At 39.7% G+C, this 25,801-nt stretch overlaps 5 protein-coding genes and 1 long non-coding RNA gene across 16 annotated transcripts in view; 1 reads left to right on the top strand and 5 right to left on the bottom strand.

Annotated features, from left to right (window-relative positions):
• The window catches only part of LOC116924902 (collagen alpha-1(XVIII) chain), a 30,679-nt gene extending 10,742 nt beyond the window's left edge, over positions 1-19,937 (bottom strand). For 4 of the 8 annotated variants that reach the window (XM_045174910.1, XM_045174914.1, XM_045174916.1 and 1 more), the window contains exons 1-7: positions 10,395-10,527; positions 10,122-10,334; positions 9,884-10,017; positions 9,572-9,805; positions 8,238-8,309; positions 2,156-2,215; positions 1,871-2,045 (exon numbers count right to left, since the gene is read on the bottom strand). In XM_045174910.1, coding sequence (XP_045030845.1) covers positions 1,871-2,045; positions 2,156-2,215; positions 8,238-8,309; positions 9,572-9,805; positions 9,884-10,017; positions 10,122-10,334; positions 10,395-10,512 — 1,006 coding nt within the window. In that variant the 5' untranslated portion in view covers positions 10,513-10,527. Of the gene's footprint in view, positions 1-1,870; positions 2,046-2,155; positions 2,216-8,237; positions 8,310-9,571; positions 9,806-9,883; positions 10,018-10,121; positions 10,335-10,394; positions 10,528-16,174; positions 16,228-17,827; positions 18,188-19,737 lie in introns of those variants that run through there. The other 4 variants (XM_045174915.1, XM_045174911.1, XM_045174913.1 and 1 more) reach the window with 4 other exon arrangements.
• Positions 3,250-7,394, bottom strand: LOC116924913. The gene is made up of 2 exons (XR_004395241.2): positions 3,510-7,394; positions 3,250-3,444 (listed from the first exon to the last, which is right to left on the bottom strand). It is a non-coding gene; the product is annotated as an uncharacterized LOC116924913 (long non-coding RNA).
• Positions 19,763-21,088, bottom strand: LOC116924908 (alpha-ketoglutarate-dependent dioxygenase alkB homolog 7, mitochondrial). The gene is made up of 4 exons (XM_032931510.2): positions 20,526-21,088; positions 20,283-20,450; positions 20,090-20,214; positions 19,763-20,008 (listed from the first exon to the last, which is right to left on the bottom strand). The coding sequence occupies exons 1-4, from the start codon at positions 20,808-20,810 to the stop codon at positions 19,882-19,884; spliced, it is 705 nt and encodes a 234-aa protein (XP_032787401.2). The 5' UTR covers positions 20,811-21,088; the 3' UTR covers positions 19,763-19,881.
• A 190-nt stretch (positions 21,089-21,278) lies between these two features.
• LOC116924911 (U6 snRNA-associated Sm-like protein LSm8) lies at positions 21,279-21,917 on the top strand. Its single transcript, XM_032931512.2, has 4 exons — positions 21,279-21,393; positions 21,462-21,502; positions 21,581-21,708; positions 21,776-21,917. Exons 1-4 carry the CDS (start codon positions 21,363-21,365, stop codon positions 21,864-21,866), a joined length of 291 nt encoding a protein of 96 aa, XP_032787403.1. The 5' UTR covers positions 21,279-21,362; the 3' UTR covers positions 21,867-21,917.
• LOC116924906 (zinc finger protein 277) lies at positions 21,858-23,544 on the bottom strand. Of its 2 annotated transcripts, none has more exons than XR_006647897.1 (5): positions 23,209-23,544; positions 22,987-23,152; positions 22,216-22,917; positions 22,073-22,157; positions 21,858-22,016 (listed from the first exon to the last, which is right to left on the bottom strand). XR_006647897.1 is itself a non-coding variant. In XM_032931505.2 (5 exons), the coding sequence occupies exons 1-5, from the start codon at positions 23,403-23,405 to the stop codon at positions 21,930-21,932; spliced, it is 1,233 nt and encodes a 410-aa protein (XP_032787396.2). In that variant the 5' UTR covers positions 23,406-23,544; the 3' UTR covers positions 21,858-21,929. The 2 variants fall into 2 exon arrangements, 1 of the variants encoding a protein (XP_032787396.2); XM_032931505.2 differs by having other exon boundaries at positions 22,220-22,917.
• A 38-nt stretch (positions 23,545-23,582) lies between these two features.
• On the bottom strand, positions 23,583-25,798 carry LOC116924907 (aminoacylase-1). 3 transcript variants are annotated; one of them, XM_032931509.2, is made up of 9 exons: positions 25,663-25,798; positions 25,367-25,581; positions 24,959-25,300; positions 24,754-24,900; positions 24,472-24,659; positions 24,202-24,398; positions 24,108-24,140; positions 23,979-24,039; positions 23,583-23,917 (listed from the first exon to the last, which is right to left on the bottom strand). In XM_032931509.2, exons 2-9 carry the CDS (start codon positions 25,371-25,373, stop codon positions 23,774-23,776), a joined length of 1,119 nt encoding a protein of 372 aa, XP_032787400.2. In that variant the 5' UTR covers positions 25,374-25,581; positions 25,663-25,798; the 3' UTR covers positions 23,583-23,773. The 3 variants fall into 3 exon arrangements, with proteins under 3 accessions (XP_032787400.2, XP_032787399.2, XP_032787398.2); XM_032931508.2 differs by having other exon boundaries at positions 25,371-25,581; XM_032931507.2 differs by having other exon boundaries at positions 25,371-25,494; positions 25,663-25,775.
• Between the last annotated feature and the right edge of the window lie 3 nt (positions 25,799-25,801).

The raw sequence follows: 25,801 nt of genomic DNA, 5'->3' as shown, positions 1-25,801 counted from the left end.
CCTAGTGTGATTGATCAAAAGATACGTTTTTTTTTTTCTATTTTGTTTATCCATTTTCTTCTTCTTCCCCTGTCTGGTCTGCTATTCCTTTCTATTTATACGACTTCTCCCTCGTAGTTAACCGAACGTCTCTCGTTCACTGATTCTTTATTGATGAAACCAGCAACGTTAAGAGAGAGGACTGCATGGCCCCTGTTGAATAATAGTTGCTGGCAAACAAAGTAGCCCCCCCACATTAGCGTCAAGTGGGGAAAGATAAACTTGTTTCGTCTTGTCGACAAGACGAAAGCAAAGAAAAGGAAAAGAAACGTGTTTTCCACGAATCAAAGGATAAACAGCGCACACCTGGTACAGGCGTTTTGTTGTTGCTGTGCCTGCCTGCATTGCGTGTACTGCTTTCCTTTTGAGAAATGCAACCACTGCTAGACTAAACCGATGTCGTGCAAGTCTATTAAACAAGGACGCGCATTGTTACGAGTCTCGTTCGTTTTCGTTTGTTTGACATCGACTGAAGAGAACCACCACCTAGAAAATCAAGAGAAGCTCTTCACTTTGTTTTACGTCGTGTCCATTCCAGCCCATGATTATTTCGTCGTAAGACGCAAAACCTTCAACATTCCTCTACTTTTCCCCCTTTTTTTTTTCAACATGTCGTTCACTATTTTTTTTGTTTCTTTACGTTAAAGATTAAACAATTCAGATTACGTAATTCTTTTCAAAAGAAAAAAACAAACAAAAGAGTGCTGGCAAGCGCAGAAAGATTTTATGAAGGAATTAGTTGGCATACAACCCGCCCTTTTTTTATTTATAGACGTCCAGACGTCACCCCCCCCCCTTTTTTTTTATTCTTAAAAAATAAATAAAAATCCTTAAAAAATTCTCCTTTTGTTGCTACACGACACTCAAACAATATGGCGATTATTTATTTCTTTGATTTATGTTGACTCCTGTACCCCCCCATTTAAACGTGGGGACAATTCTCGTTACCTAATATTTAAAAAAAAAAAGCCAAAACCAATCAAAACATTTGACAGGAAAAAAAGAAAAGAAAAAGGGCTGTAAAGGTCGAATACAATAGGTCACCACACGATCCCATTCGGTAGACAATTTGGGGGGGGGGGGAGGGCTCGTATAAGCCCACACCCATTTTTATCCTCCTCTTCTTTTTGTTAGACGTTTACGCGATACCAGCAGATAACCTCACGTAGGTCACGACTATAGTCATAACTCAAGACCCCCTCCACCTACCCCGGCCACATTCTCTGTGTGTGTGTGACCCCTTTTGGCCAAAACTCATACCTCATTCGACATGGAAAGATTCATGATGCTCGTCTCTTTGGCTCTTACTGATTGACAACCGCCATTACAAGCCCCACCCATTTAGCTAGAAAAAAAAACACTCAAGACGCACTTCTACAACTACCCCATCGAGAGAAAATGTATCCCAAAATAAGAAAAAAAAACTAAAAACCCAAGACACGACTTTGATCCAGGAGCTACGGGCAAATGGCGACGTTGAAGAATGTTAAAAGCAATCGTGCAACACGCGCGCCTCACATAGAGAACGGAGCAACGCAACCGACGGGTAGTCCACGCCCCTCACGGCAATTAAGCAGCCGTCATAAACCACCGGTAGACTAACCCAACCGAAATAAAAAAGAAGAAGAAGAAGAAAAAGCGTTGGGTGACTGACTCGACACACACACACACAACATGGAAAAACCCCCTTGAGCTTGGAGTGACGCACGTCACCTGGCCGCCGTCATTTTCACGACGCCTCACAACAACGGCCCGCCATAAAAAAAAACATTTTTTTTTCTTCTTCTTCTTATTTAAAAAAATGAAAAAAAAAGAAAGTAGGATGTCTTACCGACAACATCGGGCGACACGGGTGGAGGGGGAGGCGGATGAGGTGGTGAACACGGCGGAAGCGGTTGAGATGGATCGAGTAGTCCGGCTGTTGAAGATGGTGAATTCTTGTCAACCGATGAAGATTCTAGGCCCGATCCGATGTCCGGATCTTCCCCATCCGTTTCCGAATCCACCTGTTTTCGTTTATAAGACCATCAAGCGCTTTTTAGTAGATTTAATTCGATTGAAATGAAAGAAAGCGCAAAATCAATTCAAAGAAAAAAACAAAAAAATGGGTAAATACGTCAAAATTGTTCACCAGGGAATCGTCGAGATCGAAATCACCGGAACCATCGCCAGAAAACTAAAAAAAATCAAAACAAAACAACAAAAAAAAAACACCAATCAATAAAACTGAAAACAACAAAATGAAAAATAAAATTTAAATCAAGTAAAAAAATAAAAATAAAAAAATAATAAAATAACAGAAATCATTTTTCCTTGAGTACACAAGTAAAATAAAAAATTTAAAAAAATAAAAAATAAACGATGATGTCATGCTTTGAACATGCGCCGCAAAAAGAAAAGATGAAACGAGTATATATATATATAAATAGAGTCTCATTTGAATATTTCACGTTCAAACAGGTCAGAGTTCGAGGTGGCTCAACTTTAGTTACGTCAAATAGCTCTGCGCCTACGTCGTACGGAAGGGCGGCACGTCTGACTCGTATTTTTTTACCTCCAAAGAATTCGATTATTTATAGACATTTTTCTTTATTTCTTTGCCGTGCGGCCAAGAGCAAGAACCCACTTTTATATCTCTCCCCTCAAAATCCATACCGAACACAGCCAGTATGTAGAGTACAATTCGTCTTGATTATGTTTTTTAAACAAAAAAAATGCGACGGTCGTCGTTTTAATATCAAAACATCAAAATGAAAATGATCAAGTTGATGCATAGCGTGTGGATGTTATATAGCCGAATGAGCACACAGTGCGTATATATAGATTTTCGATGCGACGGGGAGTCCATTAATAACCACCAGTGGAAACAGACTGTGAAACATCTCATTCCAGCAGGGGTCCCTTCTCTCTTCTACCCATTTTCCGACACTTTTCCTTATTGTGTTGTCTTTATTTCTCCGCCTTCTCTCCATTTTATAAGATTAAAAAACAAAAAACGAAAAAAAAAACACATGTTTCTCTTCTTCTCTTTTCTTTTTTTAGCGCCTTTAACACGGCAGTTCCTCTCTCTCTCTACCAACCGCTGCGGAGCTCTTCTTCTCTTGACATTCCAATTACCACGCTCGTTCCAAACACACACCACACAATGTCTTAGCACTAAGAACACCATATATCCCCCCCTCTCTCTCTCTTTTTTCCTCTCCACGGTGATTGCATTCTTCTTTTTATTTCAAAAACTGTACAACAACAACAACAACACAAAAAGGTGAAAATCATTCGATAAATGTTCCGTTTTTTTGCGACGGAGAAAACCACACCCATGACACAAACGGAAATGTGCCGCATCAGCATTTCATTTCCAAAAAACTATTGGCCAATGGACCGTCCCACATTTTAGATGATAATCTAAAAATGAATAGCCAATCTTTTTTTTATTATTATTATTTAGAAAAAAATAAAATTACAATTACAATCGACGGTGAACCGTTACGTGTTGATACGTAGCCGTTTCTAATTCTTAGCCCCCCAGTAGTGCGTATACATGACGCGATCACGATTCTCTTTTCCGATTCAATCAACACAGACACATGGCACTTTGCGGTTTGGCCCAAGCCGCTAAAAGTTGAGCCATTCCACTAATAATAATAAAAAAAAAAAAAAAAACAGAAAAAATAAAAATACCGTAATGAAAATAGAATGTCGTATGAAATGGTTTGGATGAAAATGTAGGGAAAAAGAAAAAAGAAAGAAACACGGGGGGAAGAAGAAGGAGAAAGAATAATGAAGACGTTGTCTTTCCTTTGTTTGGCTGAGAATCACATGACAGGCGAAATGGTGCCGACGTCTTGATATTTTTCTTTGACGTTTCAATATAACGCACGAACGGACGGACGCAAGGAACCAACTGCGTTCCAAAAAGAAACCCGAGTTCCTTATTGAGGCAAACGACATGTTTATAGCCGCCGATAACGAAGCCTGGCGTGACCAACGGCACGGCCAAACACGCACGTTACCCTCATCTCCTTCCTCATCGTTTTTTGTTGCTGCTTTCTTGAACTAATCACAGACACACACAAAGGGCCTCAAAGGATCGAATATAAATTCCAAATTGCCGTTCACGCGCGACGTAGACGCGTCCATCGAGCGGCAAAATATTCGCAACTGACGCATTTGAAAAACTGAGCTGATTCGCATGCAGATTAGATACGGCATCGGATGGCATTGTTTTGTCTTGGCATCTTTGACTTTCTTTCGCTCAGAAAATAACAATTTTTATTTTCAATTTCAAAGAGACAAAATAAATCAGCGACATTCAAATGTCAAAGATCATCAAAGTTTGGAGCCTGGCCGACAGTCAGTCAACAGACTTTGTGGGATACTTGAATTCTTTCAGTGGCTAAACGGCAGATCGTTTTACAAATGAAAATCACTCGGAGATCTTTAAACGTTCGTTCCAATATCGAAAAAAAAAGAAATGAAAATATTTGACATGTCGTCACGGAACACAATGTTTTGCCTCGTGCCGGATGTAAAGGTGCGACCTTAAAGATCCGCCCCCTTCAAGGACGAGCGATCCATTCTTCTCTGATTTCCCAAAAATCATAATAACAATAATCGAATCGTAAAAAAAACGTAGAAACGAACAAATGAACAAAATCAAGACATGCACGACTATTTTTCTTTCGTTTTCTATCGTCGTCATCATCATCGTCATTTCATTCGTGTCGCTATGTCCTTTTTTTCTTTCTTTTCCCTTTCCAACTTTCGCTCACCGAAAAAAAGCAGACAGGAAATTGGAAATTCGTCTGGGGGGGTTCTCACTTATGTCACGCTGCTAGAATCAAACGCTCGGAACACACACAAAGTTTTTGTTTATTTTCTTTCCCTTTTTCCTAACTGCGCAACAACAACATGGACGTGCTCCAGCATCAACAAAATCTCCGCCTTTTATTTTTTAAATCCACTGAAATTTCAATGTAGCGTGCGCAGACGTGAAATTCCGGACGTGACTCGTCTCCACATTATTTCCTACACACATATCCCTCCCCATCCCCATTTTTTTTTTTATTAGCCTGGCCAGTGAGCATATCATCAACGATGACGAATCTATACGTTTTGTTCTGTCTGCGCCCTATAAAAGAAAAATGATTTAAATAATAATAAACAAAACAGAAAAAAAAACAATGAAAAATGTACCAGCAGCGTAGCCTCTAACCTCAATTAAAAAGCTTTAAAAAACAAAACAAAAAAATGTTTATTTTTAACTAGAAAATCAAAATGTATAGTCTACTTCGCTATATAAGGATTTGTTCCGGGAGTCTGCCGTCGGTCTGGCCCTTCCTTTCTCTTTTTTTGGCTTCACGGGTTTTAAATCAGAGCAGACACTGGCCAACATGTTCCCTCTCTCTCTTTTTCTTTTTCTTCTTAAAGAAAACATTTTCTAACCCGAACAAGAAAATAAAAAAAAATTATCTTTTTTAAGAATTCGATCGCCGCAACTGGTGTGCGTCCTATTTTAATAGTTTCAATTGCCCCCGGTATTTTTAAGTCAAGCAGAAAAAAAAAAATTGAACCTCCAGTTAAACTTAAAAAAAGAATTAACGACCACCTTTTATACCCCACCTACAAACCGCATTCGTTTCAGACCCTACTATAATAATGAATAATTTTTTTCTTAAAAACTCGTATAGATACGTGGCCTTATCAACGTGTGGCATCTTTACGAGTTAACAGGGAGGTCCATGTTCCTTTGACGCAGCCATCTCAAACACACACCGTTCCCACTCACCCCTTCTGTCATTTCTGTTAAGGGGTTTGAAAAAAGAAGAAGCTTTTCTTCTTGGGGCGTAAAGAATCGGTGGATGACGCAAGAAACTGGTTCACATTTTTAACCGACCGTGTGTTATAAGTTGACACGATTTGTAGTCCACCAACAAAACAACAGTCGGCGATAAGTGTGATGGCGCAAGAGGGGAAAAAAGAACATTTCAGAACAAAAAGGGCACAGTGTTGAATTGCAACGAATCGACGTAACTGAAGGATTTACTGAACAGATGCACAACGCCCCGGTTCCTCCACGCATTTCTTCCTACATCCGCACAGACATAGGAGAGAGAGAGAGAATATTATGTATAACATGTAACGCCCCAAGCTTTAAACATTTTTTTTTTAAAGCCACACGCAAAAAGAACAAAAGAGCCAAAAAAAAAAAAAAAAAACAAAATGTGTTGTGTTTTTAAAAAGATATGCAAATCGGTTGAACCAATTTTCCCACAACAGGAGCGCACGACGGAGAAAACACGTCGAAAAAGGTTCAAAAACCTTTCGGATGAAAAGAAGAAGAAGAAGAAAACAAAACAAAAAAAAAGACACATCATCATTTAGGCAGGCGCCATTGGCCCGCCGAACGCAACCGAAACAGACAAAAATGGGAGACTTGAACAAGAAAATTAAAAATAGTCACGCTCCACTCGAAAATACGAAATAAATTAACGAAAAAGCAAAAAAAAATAAAATAACCATTGGCGTGTGTCTATCATCAAACGGTAATAGAATAACACACAAAAAAAAAACAGATACAGCCAGAGAGCGAGAATGATCTCAAATAGCCGGAACGAAACTGAGCATTGACACATTGGGGCGCTGGCAGCCGTAAGGATTAACATTCCCGGCGGAAGGAAATGAGGGGAAGAAAAAGGAAAAAGGAAGCCAAGGTCTTTGCTTCGTTTTTTTTTTTAATTTCCCGTCTACAGTCGACCCATTTTGTCCGTTTCTGTTTTGGCTGTTGTTGTTGAATCATTCAATTAACACTATGAGTCACGCGTCGCAAGTCAAGTCGGAGACGGACAGACGGATGAGCGAAGGAAAACTGGCAGGTTCCCCAGCCAGCCCGTCAAGCTGCTCATAACACACATGGACCAAACTCTCTTCCTTAACACGCTTTTTGATGTAATATACAGTGCGTAGGTCCATCACACAAAAATTAAAAAGAAAAACAAGCAAAAAAAAAAAAACGCCCCGTTTGGAATAACGCGCACTAACAAAACACTAAAGAAAAGGGAAAATAAAACCAAACAAAACCAAAATGGATATTTTCGGTTGGTTTTGGCTCACATCCAATTTTTGAGTTTGGTATAACCCAGTTGGTGGAGTCATCAATAACCCTCGTCGACTAATGTAATAATTCACCGAATCAAAAGCGCACATACAACGAAACTCGGAATGTTTTACATTTCAAATTTTTGATTGGATGACACGAGCAGAAAATAAATTTTTCTCTCCTTCTTGTGTGCACGTATAATCAACCCGGTGTGTCTACGTGTGTGGGTCTGTCTGTCTGTGTGTGTGTGTGTGCGTGTGTGTAAAATGTCCAAATGTACTGTAGGGATAAGGATAGATGGGAATAGGCCCTAAAGGAGGTAGTAGAAACAACTCCTCCCCCCTTCTCTTTTCTTACCTCTTTGACCATCTGCGACTTGAGCGGTGTGTGTGCCGAGTTAATGATAGTCATCGACGTAGACGGAGCGAGTGCGAAATAACAACAAGAACAACATTTTCGGCACGATCAGATAGACCAGCAAAGGTGAGATTCAGATGGAAGGCATCGTTGATGCTCGCTGACAGACATCAAAGATAGGCGAGACTTCCAGTTTTTTGTATATTTAAAAACCTAAATTATCATTTCGACGCACCATCGCTGGGTGTTTTGGCCGTTCCAATTTTTGATTTTTCATCATGGCCAACTCTTTCGCTATCCAATCATCTTCTCTCTCTCGCTCGCAAACATTTCCTCATTTTTCTCGACTTGTTTTCTTATCTTAAAAACTCGATGGGGAAAAAAAAAAATGAATAAATAAATTTGCATATCGCCAGGTGGGGCCGCAGATGGCTACAACAACAATTTGAAAAAAAAAAAATGAGAATGCAACAAGATGAAGAATTGGATGGGGCGGCCGTTACATCGGCGAACTGACAAGAAAACAACACCTCGTTGGCGACGGCCAATTGGATCATCATCCGTCACTCGTTTTTATTTATTTTTTTTCTCTCTTTATCTTTCGCCAACCGCAAAATAAAAAAATATATATAAAAAAGTGACCGCCTCAACTATTCAGGTTAACGCTCTTTTCAAACTTTCAAATTTATCACGAACTGGAGAAGAAAAGGAAAAAAAAATGTGTTTGTATTCATTGACTTACCGGAATGATGTCTTCGCATTGGACGCCGGCTAAACTGGGCTCGTTCGTCAATTTCAGTTCCTGGATGGTGCCCTGGATGAAGAGGAAAACGGCAACGGTTAGAACAAATCGGCCGCCAATCCAATGAGCCGTTCTCGTCCACATTGTCACATCAATCGATTCAACTTCTTAGAAATGTTTGATTTCGATTCGATCGGCACCAGAAACAAAAACAAAACAAAACACAACACCACACTTTGCCTACGTAAAATGTTGTGAAAATGACGATTTCTAGTCCATATTCAACTTGACCAATTGGCGTGTTTATCTGGCCAATGCAACGTTCGAATAGCGGCACAACCAAATGAAAAATTGCGTTTCAAATTCAAGTGTTTCCAGTGCCAACCAGTTGCCCCGTTTTGCGCTCAAGAGAGACACGACTATGGCATCCGCACTCGGAGCCAGACGGACGGCCACTGACCGACCGACTGCGCTCCGTCCCTGCTTTTATTACTCGAGAGACTCTCTCGCTCTCTGTCTTCTCTCTTCCACCGCTTTCGTGCGGTTGAGACAGTCAACAAAGATCTTTTCTTTCGAGTTTTGAGTTTGGAATTTGTCGCCATTCGATCGAAACGAATCGAAACGAGAAAGAGACGTAAATAACAAAATGGTTTCAAATTTTAATTCCCTAATAATAATCAGATGATTATGCTGGCGCGACAGGGAACAGGGGGGAGGGGAGGAATTTGATTTTAAACAAGGGCCTTTATAAACACATGAATGTTATCAAAGTCGACTGGATCAAGGGGAGACGAATAAGAAGAGAAAAAAAAGGAAATCGGGACATCGAAACACAAAACCGGTTCAAATTAAAATGGGTAATAAAAATCTTCCGAGGATGTAAAAGAACATTACGCATCGTGAGTCGACGTGAAGACCGTAACTGACTCACAGACACACTCAAAGAGGGCAGACCTTTTTTTTTTTATATGGGTATTTCCTTTCTTCCTACTAAACTATTTTTTTTTTTAAGTATCATAACGATTCAAGATCGTTTCTTCTTTATCTCTCTATACATATACAACAGACCCCTATAATTCAACCTCTACGCATGATTCATCACGTGGAAGGATAGGCTCCCCCCCCCCTTTTCTTTAATTTTTTTTTCCCGAGAAGGGCTCACGCCATCTTGTCGCAGTAACGGGAGCTATAAAAGGAGGAAGACAATGTTTTTCTGTTCTTATGTTATCGTGTCTTCTGAAAGAGTCCAAGTATTCATCCCGAGATGCATCGGTCATATTAGATGGAAGAATAAGACAGAAAAGGGGAAAAAAAAAAAAAAAGATATATCTTACCACAAACTCTCCAGGAGGTAGGATGAGGCCTCCAGCTTGGCCTATATAGAGAGTCGATGCTGTGTCAAAGGTTAGCTGCTCCTTCCACGGCACGCTAGAGATGACGATACTGCCGTACTCGACGCAGTTGAAGAAGAGCGTCACGTTGGGAACGCCTAGGCCGCTGTCCAGCACACGAAACGCGAATCGCGTCCATTTCTTGGCGAAAGATGGAACGAGAAATTTGGCCAATACCTGTGGTGCAAAATGTTTGAACAGAACACACAAACGAGTTAGCAGACTGAAAATGAATAATGAATTTGTGTTGTTCACCTTTGAAACAAAACGATCTTCTGGATGGGTGTGGTACAGAGAGATTTCACTCTGTTTAGGACCTCCAGGACTGATTCGTAGACCAAACTGGACCAGGGTTTCCAGAGGGTCAACCACAGCAAACAGATAACCACCTTCGACAAAAGATTACAACAGTTCCTTTTCACTGTGAATGTGCAACAGTAAACATGCAACGGGTGGAGGGGTGTGCTTTTCCAAACAAAAAGTTAGACAGTACCTTCATTGTTATCAGGCTTGATTGTGACGAGAATAGAAAAGTCGGAATAGAGCTTGTCCGGAAGTAGAACTTTGTAGGGAATTTTGACATCATGGCCGCGAAAGAGAACAAAAGCCGGGAATCCATCGACACCCGTCCCGAACGTGATGTGTTCCTCATCTCGTAAAGGAACTTCAATGGCTTTCATCAAGTCATGATGGATCGGTTCGCCAGCTGTTTGGAAAGAAACATCATTAAACGAAATGAATTTCAAATGAATGGTTTAAAACGTGCCTCCAACACGAGATTGATTCAAAACATTCTCTCCCCCCCCCCCCCAAAAAAAAACCGCGAGTAGAAAACGTGGTCTGAATTCTGAAATTTGTTTTTGACACGGAAACTGTACAGCCATCTAGTGCCCAGATTAATAACTCTACAATTGAAACTTGGCGTGATTCAAAAAATCTGGCTCGGTGGCAAAAATAAGTTGACGGTGAGTCAGTCGGTAACGAGAACAAACTATAAACAACCAGCAACTTAAAAAAAAAAAAAAGTCTTGAATTTTAATAGATTATCCCCTTATATGGGTTGGCACTTGGCACGTTTTTTAACAACGGGCAATTCGTCTTGTCACTTCGTTTATAGAACAGCTGTTTTCTTATAGCCAGAAATTTAAGCACATTAGCATTTTTTTTTTTTTTCCTTCGTCAAAGTCCATGATTTTGTAAGGATTAGTAGACTGGAATAGTGTTTGGGACCCGATGCAAACATAACCACATTCATGGCTTTTATTTTCTTGCAATGCGATAGACCGAAACGGACGTAACTATCAACGAAAGAACCCGTAAAAAAACCCCAAAAAAACTAACTTAATGTTTACCAGGCAACAAAAAAAGCCATAGCCACATGTGGAAGAGCCAGAATATATGGGCTACCAGCATTTAGAAATAAAAGAAGAAACGTGTTTTGTTATTTTTACCTCGAAAAATGGCCGAATGTAGGGATTTGAATTGGTCATTGACGAAAAGAAAGAAAAAAAACGAAGTTGCTGGCCCTTCTAGAAAAGAAAGAGTCGTGTCTGTGGTCTCCCATTTCGTGTGTCTCCTCACACAATTACGAATAGAATAAAGAGGCAAACAAATGGCTGAAGGGGAGAGCAGGCAGATTTACAGGTGGCCGCCAGCATGTAATTTACGTTATTATACAGCTAAAAAAGAATCCTCAAGTTTCGCCGATAGCCAAGAAAGCCCAGCTCCTTCTCTTCTTTTTTTTCATATTAAGAGCCAACGCCTTTCAGCGTGTAGGGAGAGAGTTGATACCGATCATTTCAAGCGCATTCTTAGCCGTCGCGACGGTGTCCGTCTCAATTGAATATTTTTCTTCTTCTTCTTCTTATTTTTCCCCCTTTTTTTCTTAAAGCTAATGCAATAAAAATTTGTTTTTTTATTTTAAAAAGGTCTGGGGTGTAGATTTACGTGTATAGCAACACGATCGAGGAGCGAACCCAAGTCATCCAGCGTTCATGATCCGACCTAACGGGTTGCCTGTGACTAGCTGTCACCAACAACCGTTCGGGCCACCGTGGGATCAATTTATCACGCCTGTCAAAAGCTCGTTTTTCTTTCTTTCTTTCTTGACTTAAGCAGTAGCCAGTCAGCATCCCGAGGAAGAAGATCCTCTCGGTGATAGGCCATGCATAAAACGGATGGTTGTCTCTGTATAGTCTATGATACGAGACGAGACTCAACAAGTTTAATAACCCGCTAAGTAAACGCCAGCCAAGCAAAAACAAAAGGAAAACGACGAAAACGCAGAGGACTGTGATGAACTTGGAAGTGTAAGACAACATTTCCAAAGCACCAAAGGGCGAAAAAAAAACAGAAAACAAAAACAAAAAAAAAAAAAAACCAAGAGGTTTACTCTCAATTATAGGACAGCCAAGAGACCAGTAAAAACAAAAAGAAACAGTTGTATTTAGCGAGCGGATGCGTTTTGGACGCTGGAAGGAATTTATATAAATAAATTTTCAGTTTCGACGTAAACCGAGCGAGACGTCGTCGACGCCGCCGTCACGTCTCGGGACCTTCTTTTTTTTTTTGGTTGTTGAAGTTGTTTTTATTTAGATGTCTGTTGCGACTTGGGAGAGGCTCTGCTGTCTGCTTATTTCATAGGTGGACGCACTTGATGTCTACCAAAACCCCAAACACATTTCGAAAATAGATTTCTTATTTATAAAAATAAAAAAAACGAGTGAATTTCGGGAAAGAAGAGAGACGTTGGAATGACTTTGGCCGACTTTTCTCCGCTGTTGGCGAGCGGATTAGAAAATGACGACCATTTGCCCATGTCGAAACGGAAATCTCGGCCAATATTGAAATGATTTATTTTTGCATTGTGTGTGGCTTTTCGCACTTTGAAATGTCACCCGTCATCTTTGCTTTCTACAACTGCGCGAGAACACTATAGGAGGTCTTAGTCAAACTTTGAGCCTCCCCCCCGCAAAATGGTCGGAGCAAACAAAACTTAAAAAAAAAAAACATCAAAAAAGAAATTTAAATTTCGCGCGCTATTTCTTTCTTTTTTTTTTTTTTTAACCGCCACTGTAAATATTAAAAATAAAAATAAAAGATAAACAGCTCCGTTGTGAAGATAACGAAATGGATGAAAAAGGAAAAAAACAAAAAAAAAAAAATCTGTATATAATAAGTCCGAGACCCTTCTAAAAAAGAACTGTGTGTGTGTGTCTACCGCCGCAAACAACGAAACTCTTGTGTATGCGCGTCCCACTCACATAGACAAACTTCCTCCTCCGCAGTTGCGAGGCAGATGAAGAGGACGGAGGGAAACACGTTTTGTTTGCAGCAGCTATTGGCTTTCTGAAAAAGAAAATTACAAACATGTACGTCATAGAGTTGACATGTTTCGACGTAGACGCCAAGCAGACGACGGTGACGCACGCCATTTCCAAATTCAAAAATTTGCGTGCCGATGCGGCGTGAATTCATTGGCCAAAACGAACGGACGGGACTTTTTTTTTTTTTTCACGATCAAAATGGCCGCCCTTATTTTTCGACTTCCGGCATTTCATGATTTATTCATCGATTTTGGGCTTTGAAATATAAACATCAATTAAGAAAATCAATTATCACCCGCAAAGTTGGAAACGTTTCAATGTGAACATAAATATCGCATTTCTGCGAGGCAATTGATTTCCCTCCCTCACTTGTTTTTTTTCTTTTCTTTTGAGATTTGACAACTGCGCTACCCGTTGATTTATGAGAGGACTAGTCAAACTTTTTTTTCCTTCATCGTCATCGGATTTATTTGAAACGTACGGTAGAAAACTGGGAAAACGAAACTTTTGAGTGTTCGTTTCCATTTTTCATCGTTAACGCCCGAGCCCCTTCCACAAATCGTTTGTTTACTACAAACACACGAAAAGCGCTCGTCTTTTGTCGTTCACGAGCATCGACAACAAAACACCGTTACAACTTGAAAACGAGTTCACTTCTCATTCATTCCAATGAATGGAATAACATCAACATTTCAATTTCGTAACAGGGGGAAAGAAAAAAAAAAACGCTGTCGTGTGAATTCCCAACGTCAAAATATCTGAAAGGAATTCAAACTTGATTTATTGCATTCCAACGAGTCGTCGTCGCAACTCGAAATGGAAAAATATTTTTCCTTTCTCTTCTTTTCTTTCTCAGTCGACCGACCAAAGACGATCAGGTTGCAGGTCGTGCGGGAGCTAAACAAAGACTCTCTTGGATACACCCATCGCTTATGATGCACTACTTTTCAGAGGACACTCGGATAAAGAGAAGAGATAAATGGAGACGTTCAACTATCGATTTCTTTTCGTTCGTTGTAAGCCAAATCGCTAGCAACAGTTGCAGCTCACGTCGAGTCAAAAATGTCTACGTCGGAAAACGAGTGCGTGTCGTGTTGATTGAACGTCGAATCGAGTGGCTGTCTAACCCATTTTGACGTCAGGTGGCGTGCAAGAGGATTAGATCTCGATGTCTCACAAAGTTTCGGGACTCAATTTTCGGCTATCGAAAGAAACGATCACGAATATTTTAAAACCCTTTTCTTTTTTTTTAATGTTTGATATTTTTGAAAGTGACGGACTCTCCCGCGTGTGAATTTATTCCATTGACGTTTGAAAACAAGCCACGCTCCAAGACACATTACACGTCTAAATATTTGATTTGATTTTTGATTTTTTTTTAAGGCCCTCTTAGTCAAAAGAAAAGAGAGCCTCTTGTTTTCCCATTTTTTTTTTCAAACATCATTCGAGCGTGTCCCGTTCCCAACATCTAAGAAAACAATGAAAATGCGCCACGTCACAAAACTATGGGGGGAACACAAAAAAAAAAAAAAAAGAAATGCTGTATGCCAACATGGTCGTTTCAAAATAAAAAGAAAAGAAGAAAAAAAAGAAAGACGTTCCCTTTGTTGCTAGGGCTTGATCTGAACTCGGGGAATTACGATCGTTTGGTAATTCATGTCGCCTGGGTTACATTTACTTATCTATTATTCTACGGCCGTGTTTTTCATCTACTTTCCATACAGACGAAAATTCTTACATTTGATCCATGTAGAAACGAGGACAAGCAAAATGGAAAGGAGGGATTCTGAACGGCGTAATCCTACTATTGATTCTCCCCGCGGAGCAGCAGCTTCTTTTCAATTTTGATCCCACAAAAATAAATATAATCATAGGGGAAAAAAAAGGGATGGTCACAAGAAAGAAAACGTATCTTTCAGGTCCTCGTTTTATTTACAAGGCAAAATTCTTTTTTTTTTCCATCTCTCTTTTAAAACGACAAAAAAAATAAAAGAGAAAATATCGGCGTTCAAGTTGACCGCCCATTTCAAAAGCGCCAGACGGCGTCAGAAAAAAGGGAAAATTGGACAGCGCCCATCTCGTTCAATATGTCTGCGTGATTCAGTTTCGAAACTGTCTATACATCGATCGACGGGCACAAAAGAGTGGCACAATTTTCACTCAAACAGATCCGAGTCGAGCCACATTGGGACTGCATCAACCAACGGGGGAAAACGAGAGAGAAAGATTTGTGCTGTTGGCGGACCTGTTTTCTGCCTCCATGTCGTCACGTCGAAGCCTTATCCAGTTGGAAGAATTATTCAACATGTCACTCGTCCACGAGTCCGAGGAATTCTCCCCCCGTCTTTCAGTTTCTATTCGCTTAGAGAGCGTTCGCCGAAAAATGCAAACAACTTCGAGTGTTGGGTCTATAGACGATGCGCGTCCATTTGTTCGAAAAGTCAGACGACCAAGAGAGGCAAAGGAGAACAAATAAAAGGCCACATCATCCATCAATTTGCCTGTAGACTATAGACTCCGCATTTGGGCACTGTGTGTACGCTCCGCCTCATCAATAATTACCATGTGCGCCGACGAGAAAATTGGTCAAATCCTTGGAGGAATTATTCAAAAAGTTAAATTCGAAGACGGCGCTTCCGTTATTATTTTTTTTCTGTTTTCTTTGGCCACCCCCCCCCCTTCATCCAAAAAAGGGGAAAGTTAATTAACCGTGAAAGCAAAGGAGATGGAACTGATTCTTTAACAAAGAATCTAACAAATCGGTTGGATTTCGTTGTTTGAAAATTGAAAATCCGTCGTACTGCAAGGCAAAATGGCTGCAAGGTACGAAAAGAATATCAAAGTAATCCGTCACGGGCCGACATTTTCACGACGGACCAAGGAAAATGTGATTCTCCGCCTCTGAAAACTGTCGTTACAAAATTGATATTTTCTCTGTGGGATGATGTGAGATTTTTTTTTGTTTTGTTTCCTTTCGTTCAGGCTATTCCGACTAGGCAGCACACGCCATTTTTCTTTCGTGTCGTTCAATCACACAGATCGCAGGGGGTTTTCCATTCGTTTCGTTCTTTTTTTTCCCACCAACCAATAATTTTGGAACAATGTTGGGAACACCACGATGATTTGACAGAAAACGTTCCCAACAATTGAAATATCCCCACAGAAAGAAGAAACAGAAAAAAATGAAAATAAATAAATAAATAAATTTGAAAGGGCTTACCCAAAAGGCCGGCATTTTGGGACGAGCTGGATCGAATTAGCGTCGCCGCTATCCTGCATCGAACAAAAGAAGAAACAAGTCGTGATGAAACCGTAAAAATTCATAAAAATCAGACAAGAACAACAAGAGGGCGAATTACGATCATCATAAAATTTCATCTTTTTTACGAGCTTCCATATCGAATTCAATCTGTAGCCACGTCATCTAGATCGTCTCTAACAGATACGCGCAACATAATATCACATCGAAAAGAAAAAAAAGAAAGAAAAGGAAAAGACCCACACCCACTGAAAGAAAATATGAAATTCAGGACACACACACACAGAGGAGGAGGAGGAGGAAAGACGGATGAATCCATTCAAAAATCTCATATCGTACAATGTTGATCCATCCCGGGAAAAATGCGTTCATTCTTCATCATTTCGTATGGCGAGCGCGTGTTTTTCTGTTCGTCGTCCGCACTTTCAATGGCAATTAGAGAGGCCCTCTCCTCCCACACGTCTGCCATTACAACGACTACTATACTACTAACTGATAATAACAGAGGAAACAGTCCGCTGTCGTCTTTTTTAATTCCCCTTTATGAACGTTTTTCTTTTCAAGAGAGAGAGAGAGAGGGTAGCAGCCGAGGTATGTAACAATCGAACGCATGACTAGGCGCAAAATCTATATGTAATATCCCCTTCGTTTTTCTACTTTGGCGGTCATTGATCACCAGGCGGTGAGCCAAAACCTACGACCGCCGGAGGATTGACACATGGCTCTCAAATTCTAACGTCGGCTCTTCTATTACGTGTTTATATACGTAACATTTATTTAAATAAATAAATAAAAAAATAAAATAAACGAAAGATGCCTAACGGAAAGAGGCAACAAAAAGAACCTTGTACAACTGTATAATAAGATGACCAAAGATGGTCAAAGAAAATATCTTCTCCACTTTCTCCCTACACTTTTCAGAAAAATATTTTTTATTTATTTATTTCTATTTTTTTTTCTGTCTAGATGGTGGTAGAACAACCAAAAGTACACATGTTCGTATCGTAGCGTGTTGACTTTTACCCCATTGGTCGAACGCTATGAAAATCTGTATTCCCATTTTATTGTTGAATATTCTCATTTGAATACAGCATTTCTCTCCCCACCCCCTTAGTCTTTCCACACACGATCGACCACGATTATTTCCGTTTCTTTTTCTACTTTGCTGCCCGTTTAAATCGATTATTAACATTCTTTCTTCGTTTTCGAATTTTTTTGATTTTACTCTCTCTCTCTCTCTGCATAATAAGAAACATAACACAACAACCCGTTGAAGGGAAGGAAACAAATTCATGTCTAAATTTCCCAGTGGAGAAGAAGAAAAAGAAAAAGGTTTGGATGACGACTGTTGTAAAATTAAAAAAAAAAAAAAATCCCTCTAGACTTGATGCCTACCCCTCGTATAGAGAGGCATCATCAACTCGTATATCCCACGCTGCAACACTCGACACACACATTGAGCCGGTGTCGATGATATACGATCGATTGACTTGTTGCAGCAGACCCCGCGAATTATTACATAAGATTTCAGCGGTAGGTGGTCTGCTGCTTACGTCAAAAATTGTTTTTAAATTTTCAATGCTTTTTTGTATCAAATCGAATATCGAAACTTACTGCAACATCAGAAGCGTCACGGTACGCATCATCGATGGTCAACGAGTCCAAATGGCTTGTTTTCAATTTCGATTTTGATTCACTCGAGCTGTCCCCGTTGTTGACAACAAGACGCAATCAAAGTCCAAAACATTTGATCGCTTCTTCGCGTCTCTAATGTCACGACATTTAAACCCTACTACACCATCGCGCTACTCACGAAACGCACACTCGCTTGCTTCTATCCCCCCGCCGAAATCAACAATTGATCACCGTACAAATTGACCCGCTTCTGTTTTGTTTTGACGATCTGGCGCGCGCGCTCGTCTAGCGGAGATTTCAAAATGAACACGTCCGTTCACTACACCGGTCTAGAGTCAACTATAGCCGAGACCGGTTGCCATCTCTTTTCCTTCTTCTTCTTCTTCTTTATCCCCCGTATACAACCCACCCTCCCCGTACGTACGTACACACACACACACGCACCTTCCCACCCCCCCTCCCGTATATACCGTGTGTGGTGGTGGTGGTGGTGGCGGTTCAAAAAAGAAATGTATTTCACGGTTCAGAACCAAATAGTTCAGCGGTTGCGCGCGTGCTCGACGTGCCCCGGAAACCCGACCGACCTCCGCCTTCTTTCCCACCCACTTTCGTTGACATAAACTTCTTCCTGAAAGAAGAGGCGTGTTCCATTCAATTTCCCACAAACATTTCGGGAAGAAAGGCCATTTAAAAAAAAAAAAAAAAATGAAAAAGTCAAACGAAAAGATTTGAAGAATGAACAACAAGTTTTAAAAAGAAAAAAAAAAAAAAGGAAATTGGAAGCAATAAAAGAGAAAACCCCTCGTAATGTAAATGGAGACACGTTAATTATCTGCTCTTGTGACACGGTCCAGCACGGCATGCGGTGCCTTCTTTAAAAAAATAAATAAATAAAAATCGCTTTTTAAAAAGGGGAACGCCACCCAAGAATAGAGAAAAGGGAAAAGATAAATCTTTGTAACCAATTATTTGATATTTCGTTCTCATATCACATTCTCGGAGTCCAAATTTTTGGTTTCATTTTGAGTAAAAAAAAAGGGGATAGCAAAAAGAAACCTTTCGCTCTCTCTCTCTCTCTCTCTCTTTCTGTTTCAACATCATCTTGTATGCTGTGCCCGCGGGATGAATAGATGCAACTCGAAAGCCGCACCTCAACGAGGAAACGAAAAAAAAAAAAATAAATAAAAATAAAGACGCGGATATCATTCACCGTCAAAAGAGCGCAACAGCAGCAACTCAGCAACAAAAAGGGCAGAGCTGATAGGGAAAACATCACAAGAAGAAAAGAGGGAGAGAGAGCTGCTGTTGGTGCACAAGTCTTGTTAGGTATATATACAACATTGTCTCAAACAAGATAAGGCTTCTTCTTCCTCCCTCTTTCACTTACTCGCCATCAGGTCCGGACCCAAAACAGAACACGATAATCAAAAAAAGGGAGAAAGCGGAATGATTGCGTCTGAAAGTTCACGCCCATTTTTTTGTTCTTTCCAACATTTCTCACTCTCCACCTACTCCCCTCCCCCACACACAAACACACGCACACACACCAAAAAAGACGTTTTTGGGAGAGACACTCGGATCTCAATCCAATACATCACGGGGGCAGTACAAAACTTCCGCCAAGAAAAACAACGGCAAAGATTTAAAACGTCTGTCGTTTTACATTTTCTGCGAAGGCGTAAAAGAGTCTTATCAGTGTCGTGTGACGAGGATGGATTCGGGAAGAACGCGGATGGCATCATCCATCATTCTTTTTAAATTCTCTCGCTTTTACTGAACTCGCTCCACCTTATTTTTAAATACCACATTGAATAAAATCGATTGTTGCCTGCCAATCGCATCACACCCAAAAAAGAAAAAAAGTTCCCTTCTCCTTACACTTAAAATACCTTGAATCTTTTTCCTTTTTTGCACTGATGGTCACGACTGTTGTATGGATATTACGATTCATCAAGTACAAGACTTGTCTTCTAAAGCATATCTACCAATCGTGTTTACGACACAGACACACACCTCCGGAAGGGCAGAATCCATTATGACGACGGTGGCGGACTGCGGCAGATCACCGAGATGCGCCTAGTTTTCGTGACCTTCTCTCCCCTGAAGAACGATTCGTTATTACTTAGAATTTCGTGATTAAAATCGTATCTTGCAAAGTCCCTGTAAGAAGTCGATAAGAAGACACGACATATTATTAAATAGAGTTGTCATGTCAATTCTGTTTGCCTCAACAAATGTTACTTCATAATATACAGCGATCTTCTAGGCAATAACACCTTGGCGAAAATTTCAGGTCGTTGTATATGGATGAGCCTCATTATACTGGGTGAGAGCAGAGAAATCCCCGAAATGGTATTGCCACAAAACTATGCAGAAAAACTGAATAGATTAAAAATGCACATTAAAATTTATTTAAAGAAGAGTATAATCACACCTTTATACTGTCAAGATGTGGTTTAATGTGACCATTTTCTGCAAGATCAAGAACATGAACGTGTTGCATTGTTGTGGTTGAGAAGGCAAAACTTCTCAAACGGTTTATCACATTGTTATTGACTTCGTTCCAAGTAGGTTTCTCTGTTTCTCTGTATCCATGGATAGCCTTTTTTGTTGGGAATAATAAATGGTGGTCATTTAACAATTGGACATTCTGCACGCCTATGACATTTCAACTTACATCATCCCAGTGGTCATACTGATACCGAGACCTTTTGAATTTCAACTCTAACTCTTCCAAAAGGTTATTTTCTTCCTCAGCACTGATAAAATCTTCGTGAATCTTCATGTTTCCTCTGAGCCTTTCCTTCGTTGCTTCATCGCAGTCGGGAGAAAACTCCAAATTTGGACTGATCGCATGGGACTCGGCGGAAGAGAAGCACAAGGCTTTCGAATGGGAACAAATAGCACTTAACGGAATTGCCCGCCTCCACGTAGGACGAACATTAGCCAAGCAAAGTGCCATTTCTCGAATTTGAATTGGGAACCTTATACAACATGTGCAACCGTACGGGTTATAAATCAAACATCTCAAATTTCTGGCAATTTTCGTCAGAAAGCAGACGACGACGGTTCATAATATGAAATCAGGTATAAGTATAAAGCAGTTTGTATAGATTGAAGAGTTTTTTCTACAAAGACCTTCGATTAAAAGACTTTCGTAAAGCCTGACGGAGAGGAAACGATTTTGGAAAACACAGAAGGAGATGGCTTGACTTGTTAGCGGGAAAGCACCGGAAAAGGTCAAAAGGAGAGATTTCCCGCCATTTCAGGCTGCCAAGCTACACAAACTTATGTAATGTTTAACGAAGTTTTTCCCGAAATTTTTTCTGCACCAAAATATTTTCAAGAAAAGCAAAGTGGGTGATTTCGTGAGTAATTTTAATTTGAAAATAAAAGTAAAAATGGTAAATGTTTGGTTTTTCTTTTCAAGATTGGAAGGGCAATGGCAACGCTTAATGTGGCAGACGATATTTACGGTGGCAAAAAAAATTCAAGCGAGTGAAGCGACGAAACCATGGCATCAACGTTAGATTCTTATGTCAATCGTGAGTTTTATTTGTTGTTTGAACATAATGCCATTTCTGACGAAACACTAACTTTCGTTCATTTCTAGGTGCAGTATGTGTCATTACAGGGGATGGAAGAAATTTTATTGTAAGTTTGTCGGTCGTACCCAAGGCTACGTACCATCGACTGTGGCCGATAAGTAATTCTGGGAATTCTTTATTACAGGGTATTCTTAAAGGATTTGATCAAACCATTAACCTGATTATTGATGACAGCCATGAGCGAGTGTTTAGTTCTAGCCAGGGAGTTGAGCAAGTCCAGCTAGGCCTACACATCATCAGAGGAGACAATGTGTAATTTACATTTCCCAAATTTTGCTGCAGTTTGATGTGTGCTTAAAATGTGTTCATTCTATTTCAGAGTCCTTATTGGGGAGATTGATAATGAACTAGACTCCAGACTCAATTTATCGGAAATACGAGCAGAACCATTAGCTCAGATCCATCATTAAAACTTTGAATTGCACCATCATGATCACTCCAAATACAATTTTTTTACAGTTCTCTAGAAACATTCATATTTTTACAATTAGCTCAAGTTTTAGAAGTTCTTCTTCAACCAGTTTAAGGTTGAGAACAGTTTCTTCAGGAATCACCTTTACCTTTAAAAAATAATAAGCCATTATTTAATTTTCACAAAACGGAAAGCGGTATATACTTGATCGGCGTCGATGGAATCATCTTGTACGGTGTCTTCCAGCAAACAAAGTAAAGCGTCATTTTCATAAGTTGGAAAGTAGTACCTATAAATAGACATCAGGCAAAGACACACAAATGTAAGGTAATACAAGCTTATTTAACCTACTGTGACTGGTCCCATATTGAACGTTCAGGTAGTTTGAAATGGCTCAACTTCTGCATGTGAGCACTGAGATCTTCTCTGGAACTACACTGTTCATCACAAAGGATACATTTTTTCTCATGAACTTGCCTTCTAACATAATTGACAATTTTTATTTGCTGGTATATGCTGAAATTCTTTTTCAGACCCAGAAAATCAAAATTGTGTGATGTAATGTGCTGGGAAAGAACTTCTGGTGCACTGGACTGGAAATCACAAAACAGACAAATAGCTTCTGCTTCTGGTTCAAACCAGTCAGACCAATCTTCATTTTGGCAATATTCATCAAATTCATCCATAATTTCTTTCCATGATTTGCCAGGTTCAAGATAATTTACCAAGTAAAACTTGTCATATTCCTTGTTGACTGGGTTGATTTTTTTGTGGATTTTTTTTCTCATATGCTCTTTCAGCACTGTTCTGTCCTTGAAAGTTTTTTCACAATAAAGGCAGATGTTTTGTGATAGCTTCTCATCTAGCAAATTAAGGAACTCTTCAACAAACACTACATTATCTGGAAGCCCAACACTAAAGTTATGGTCAAAGTTCATGTGATCAAAAAGGACTTTGCGATTTCCTGTGAATATCTTGCGACAGAAAAGACAGCAATGAGAAAACTCATCATCTTTTCTTTCTTTCTGCTGCTGCTTCAAAACTAGATTCTGTCAATATGCAATTAAAAAGTAAAACCCTATTTAGTGACATACTTAAGTTATAATGAGTTTACTCACCAATTTCTCTCTTTGAAGTTTTTCCCTCAAATTTTGGTCCTCCGGCAGTTCGTGGGCTAACATAAAATATTCTTCCTTTTCCCTATTTTCGTTTTCTGTCTCCATAACAAAACAATATGCTTTTGGACCACATTCCCTAAACTTTGGTCTCCAGTAATCAATGTACCTAAACAACACAGTCAAGTTGTGTAACAAGAATGTAGAAAACTAGTAATCTAAAACCTTTTGAGGTCAACTATTTCCTTAACATCAGCTACCACTAGTTTGTGAGCCAATAGGAAATGAGCTAAAATTTGATCGTTTGACGATTGCAAGTCGAACATTTCTGTGCAAAAAAGACATTCGCATTGAGTTGAGGTAACCACCTCCTCTTGAACTTGCCTATCAGGAAATGTCAACGGCTCAAGGATAGGATTCATTTTTCGACGAAAATTACACTCGACTTCTTATGTTATTAAAACTATAATTTCCAGATTTAATCCAGAATTCCAAAAAAATTTGCCGTGTCCTTTTCGCAATGATGGTTGCAATACGTCACATTTCGTCTGCCTTTTATTTTGAAAAATTGCACGCCATCTGGCGGGGGAAAAAGCACATCGAGAAGAAAATATGTATATTTCAAATCAAAACAATGAATAACGCAAAATTTGACGGCTTGAGCGCGTATCAAGGAGAACCAAAATTCTAGAGTGAATGGACTTTTATCGACTTATTTAAGCCAGTCGAGTAAGCCACCTGAGAACCTACGATTATGTTGCGTAAACGTAACTACCAAGACTAGTCAGGTTTAAGCATTCCCTAGTGCGGGAATGATAGCTTCATAAATTGGTATGCCTCGAAGAAACACGCTTTCCTCAATAAACTCATTGTGGTCGTGCAGCAAAATAGGGGTCAGATTAATTGGAGAAAACCCGAGTGCAGGTAAGCCAATCTGCAATTTTAAAAGTAAGTTCGATAGAAGATACACGACTGTAAATTACAAAACATCCTACCTCACGCAAAAATCTGCAATCAGTTCCTGCTGGAAAAATTTCACACTTGATCTTCATTTTCCTATGGAAATAATTACTTCATTGTATGAAGGAAAAGAAAAGATAATCTTTAAAGTTGTTCATTCTTACATGGACTCGCATGCAGACGAGAATGCATCCCACCTATTGGGAAAAAAAGACGGTCAGAGAAGAGGAAAACGTTTTTCTTAATAAATGAGCTTACCAGATGTTTCCAGGCTCAATAGATGTTAATGTTTGATCCTTCATATATTGTATAAATTCTATTTGAACATCATCTCCAGCTTCTTTGCACCATTCATAGACTTGCTTCAGCATATCATCTAGATCGGCGTGTGGTGTGACGCGAATGTCGAAATAAGCCACTAGTTCCGATGGGACTACATTCACCTGAATTCCTCCCTGAAAAAACCCAGTGTGCAAAGACCACGTTTAGCTGGATATCTGCTTTCTAGGGAAAAAAAAACTTATTTACTTCGATTTTAGTCAAATTGACACTGGTGACGTCGCCAAGAGTCAACTCAGGGTTGGCTTCTAAACGGTTCTTTTCTTGCTGACGAAAATCCAGAAAACGATTTATAACAGTCCGCAGTTTTTCAGCTGCCGTGCCTTCAATGAATCGCGACCCATGGCCTGGATTACCCGGACAGCTCACTTTCACCCCTAACAAAAACCGCAAGGAAGAGTAGTTTGGCGTTCACTGACCGTTATAGAACAAGAGCATCATATAACTTATATCGCAGGCTACATAACTTACACCAAGGCATTCGTTCGCCGAAAAAAACTGTAAACTCATTGATGGGATTAGCCAAACCTTCATCGAGGGCAAATCCGACATTCATTTCTTTCCATTCTTCTGACCGCAAAAAGGCTTGCATTCCGAGGACTCCACCAATTTCCTCGTCTAGAGAATAACAAAAGTGACACCAGTGGAACAGAGTTAAAATTTAACAAGTTTTTACCTGGCATGAAGGTCAAATGTATAGTTCGTTTAAGTTTTATTCCCTGATTTTTTAGATTCCTTATGGCTTCAAGATATTGAATAGTTACACACTTCATATCCTGGGTGCCCCTACCATAGATTTTCCCATCAGTATCTTTAATGGCTTCAAAAGGATCATGCTTCCATTGGTCAGCATACACAGGAACAACATCAGTATGGGAATTCAGCAAAATTGTTGGTAAAGATGGATCAAGGCCTATCCAAGTAGCTATCAAAATAGGTTTCTTGGCATCAGGTGCAATTGTCTTGTGTTCAAGTCCAATTTCTTCGATGATTCTTCTGAGGAACACAATGGCTGCCTCTGTTTAATGTTTTTTTATGTAAGTATATGTTGTGGGTTTTGATTAAAGATATAATTTATAAATACTAGCCATAATCTGGTTCAGGTTGCACTGTTTTAAGGCGTAAATATTGGCGGAATAGTGTAACAGCTGGATCCTCCATGATTGTATCCCAACAATTAAAAGTTGGAAGTACAAGCAAACACACTAAAGACTGATAACCAAAGATCAACTTCCATTAATGGAGATAACTTGTGTTTACTTAGACAACGTATAATCAAAAACTCGTAAACATAAACACCTAAGTAAAGATTGGATCCCAAATAGCGAATTACAAGTTTTTTTCCCAATAATAATTGTAAATTATTGAATCCTACCATACCGTGAAATAAAACCTAAACTGTTGGCACCTGACCACCTGTTAGCAAATGTAAATCAAACAATCAAACCATGATCAAAGATCAAACAATAAAAGAAAAAACGGCCATTTTGCGTCGTCTGCTGCACTATTCTTAAAACAA

This window comes from Daphnia magna, linkage group LG6 (assembly GCF_020631705.1).
Source record: "Daphnia magna isolate NIES linkage group LG6, ASM2063170v1.1, whole genome shotgun sequence".
Taxonomy (NCBI): domain Eukaryota; kingdom Metazoa; phylum Arthropoda; class Branchiopoda; order Diplostraca; family Daphniidae; genus Daphnia; species Daphnia magna.
Note: the sequence above shows the minus strand (reverse complement) of the source record. Positions and strands in the feature narration are given on the sequence as shown.

Excerpts from the sequence above, each read along its gene's own strand:
- LOC116924907 (XM_032931508.2), bottom strand. The coding sequence starts at position 25,443 with ATGGAGGATCCAGCTGTTACACTATTCCGCCAATATTTACGCCTTAAA. Across the intron at positions 24,141-24,201 it reads ATTGAGCCTGGAAACATCTG|GTGGGATGCATTCTCGTCTG; the intron begins GTAAGCTCATTT and ends TTTTCCCAATAG. Across the intron at positions 23,918-23,978 it reads ATTGCAGATTTTTGCGTGAG|ATTGGCTTACCTGCACTCGG; the intron begins GTAGGATGTTTT and ends TTAAAATTGCAG.
- LOC116924908 (XM_032931510.2), bottom strand. The coding sequence starts at position 20,810 with ATGGCACTTTGCTTGGCTAATGTTCGTCCTACGTGGAGGCGGGCAATT. Across the intron at positions 20,215-20,282 it reads CACATCTTGACAGTATAAAG|TTTTGTGGCAATACCATTTC; the intron begins GTGTGATTATAC and ends TTTTCTGCATAG. Across the intron at positions 20,009-20,089 it reads AGATCGCTGTATATTATGAA|GGACTTTGCAAGATACGATT; the intron begins GTAACATTTGTT and ends GACTTCTTACAG.
- LOC116924911 (XM_032931512.2), top strand. The coding sequence starts at position 21,363 with ATGGCATCAACGTTAGATTCTTATGTCAATC. Across the intron at positions 21,394-21,461 it reads GTTAGATTCTTATGTCAATC|GTGCAGTATGTGTCATTACA; the intron begins GTGAGTTTTATT and ends GTTCATTTCTAG. Across the intron at positions 21,503-21,580 it reads GGGATGGAAGAAATTTTATT|GGTATTCTTAAAGGATTTGA; the intron begins GTAAGTTTGTCG and ends TCTTTATTACAG.
- LOC116924906 (XM_032931505.2), bottom strand. The coding sequence starts at position 23,405 with ATGAATCCTATCCTTGAGCCGTTGACATTTCCTGATAGGCAAGTTCAA. Across the intron at positions 22,918-22,986 it reads AACTTCAAAGAGAGAAATTG|AATCTAGTTTTGAAGCAGCA; the intron begins GTGAGTAAACTC and ends GCATATTGACAG. Across the intron at positions 22,158-22,219 it reads TCAATATGGGACCAGTCACA|GTACTACTTTCCAACTTATG; the intron begins GTAGGTTAAATA and ends GTCTATTTATAG.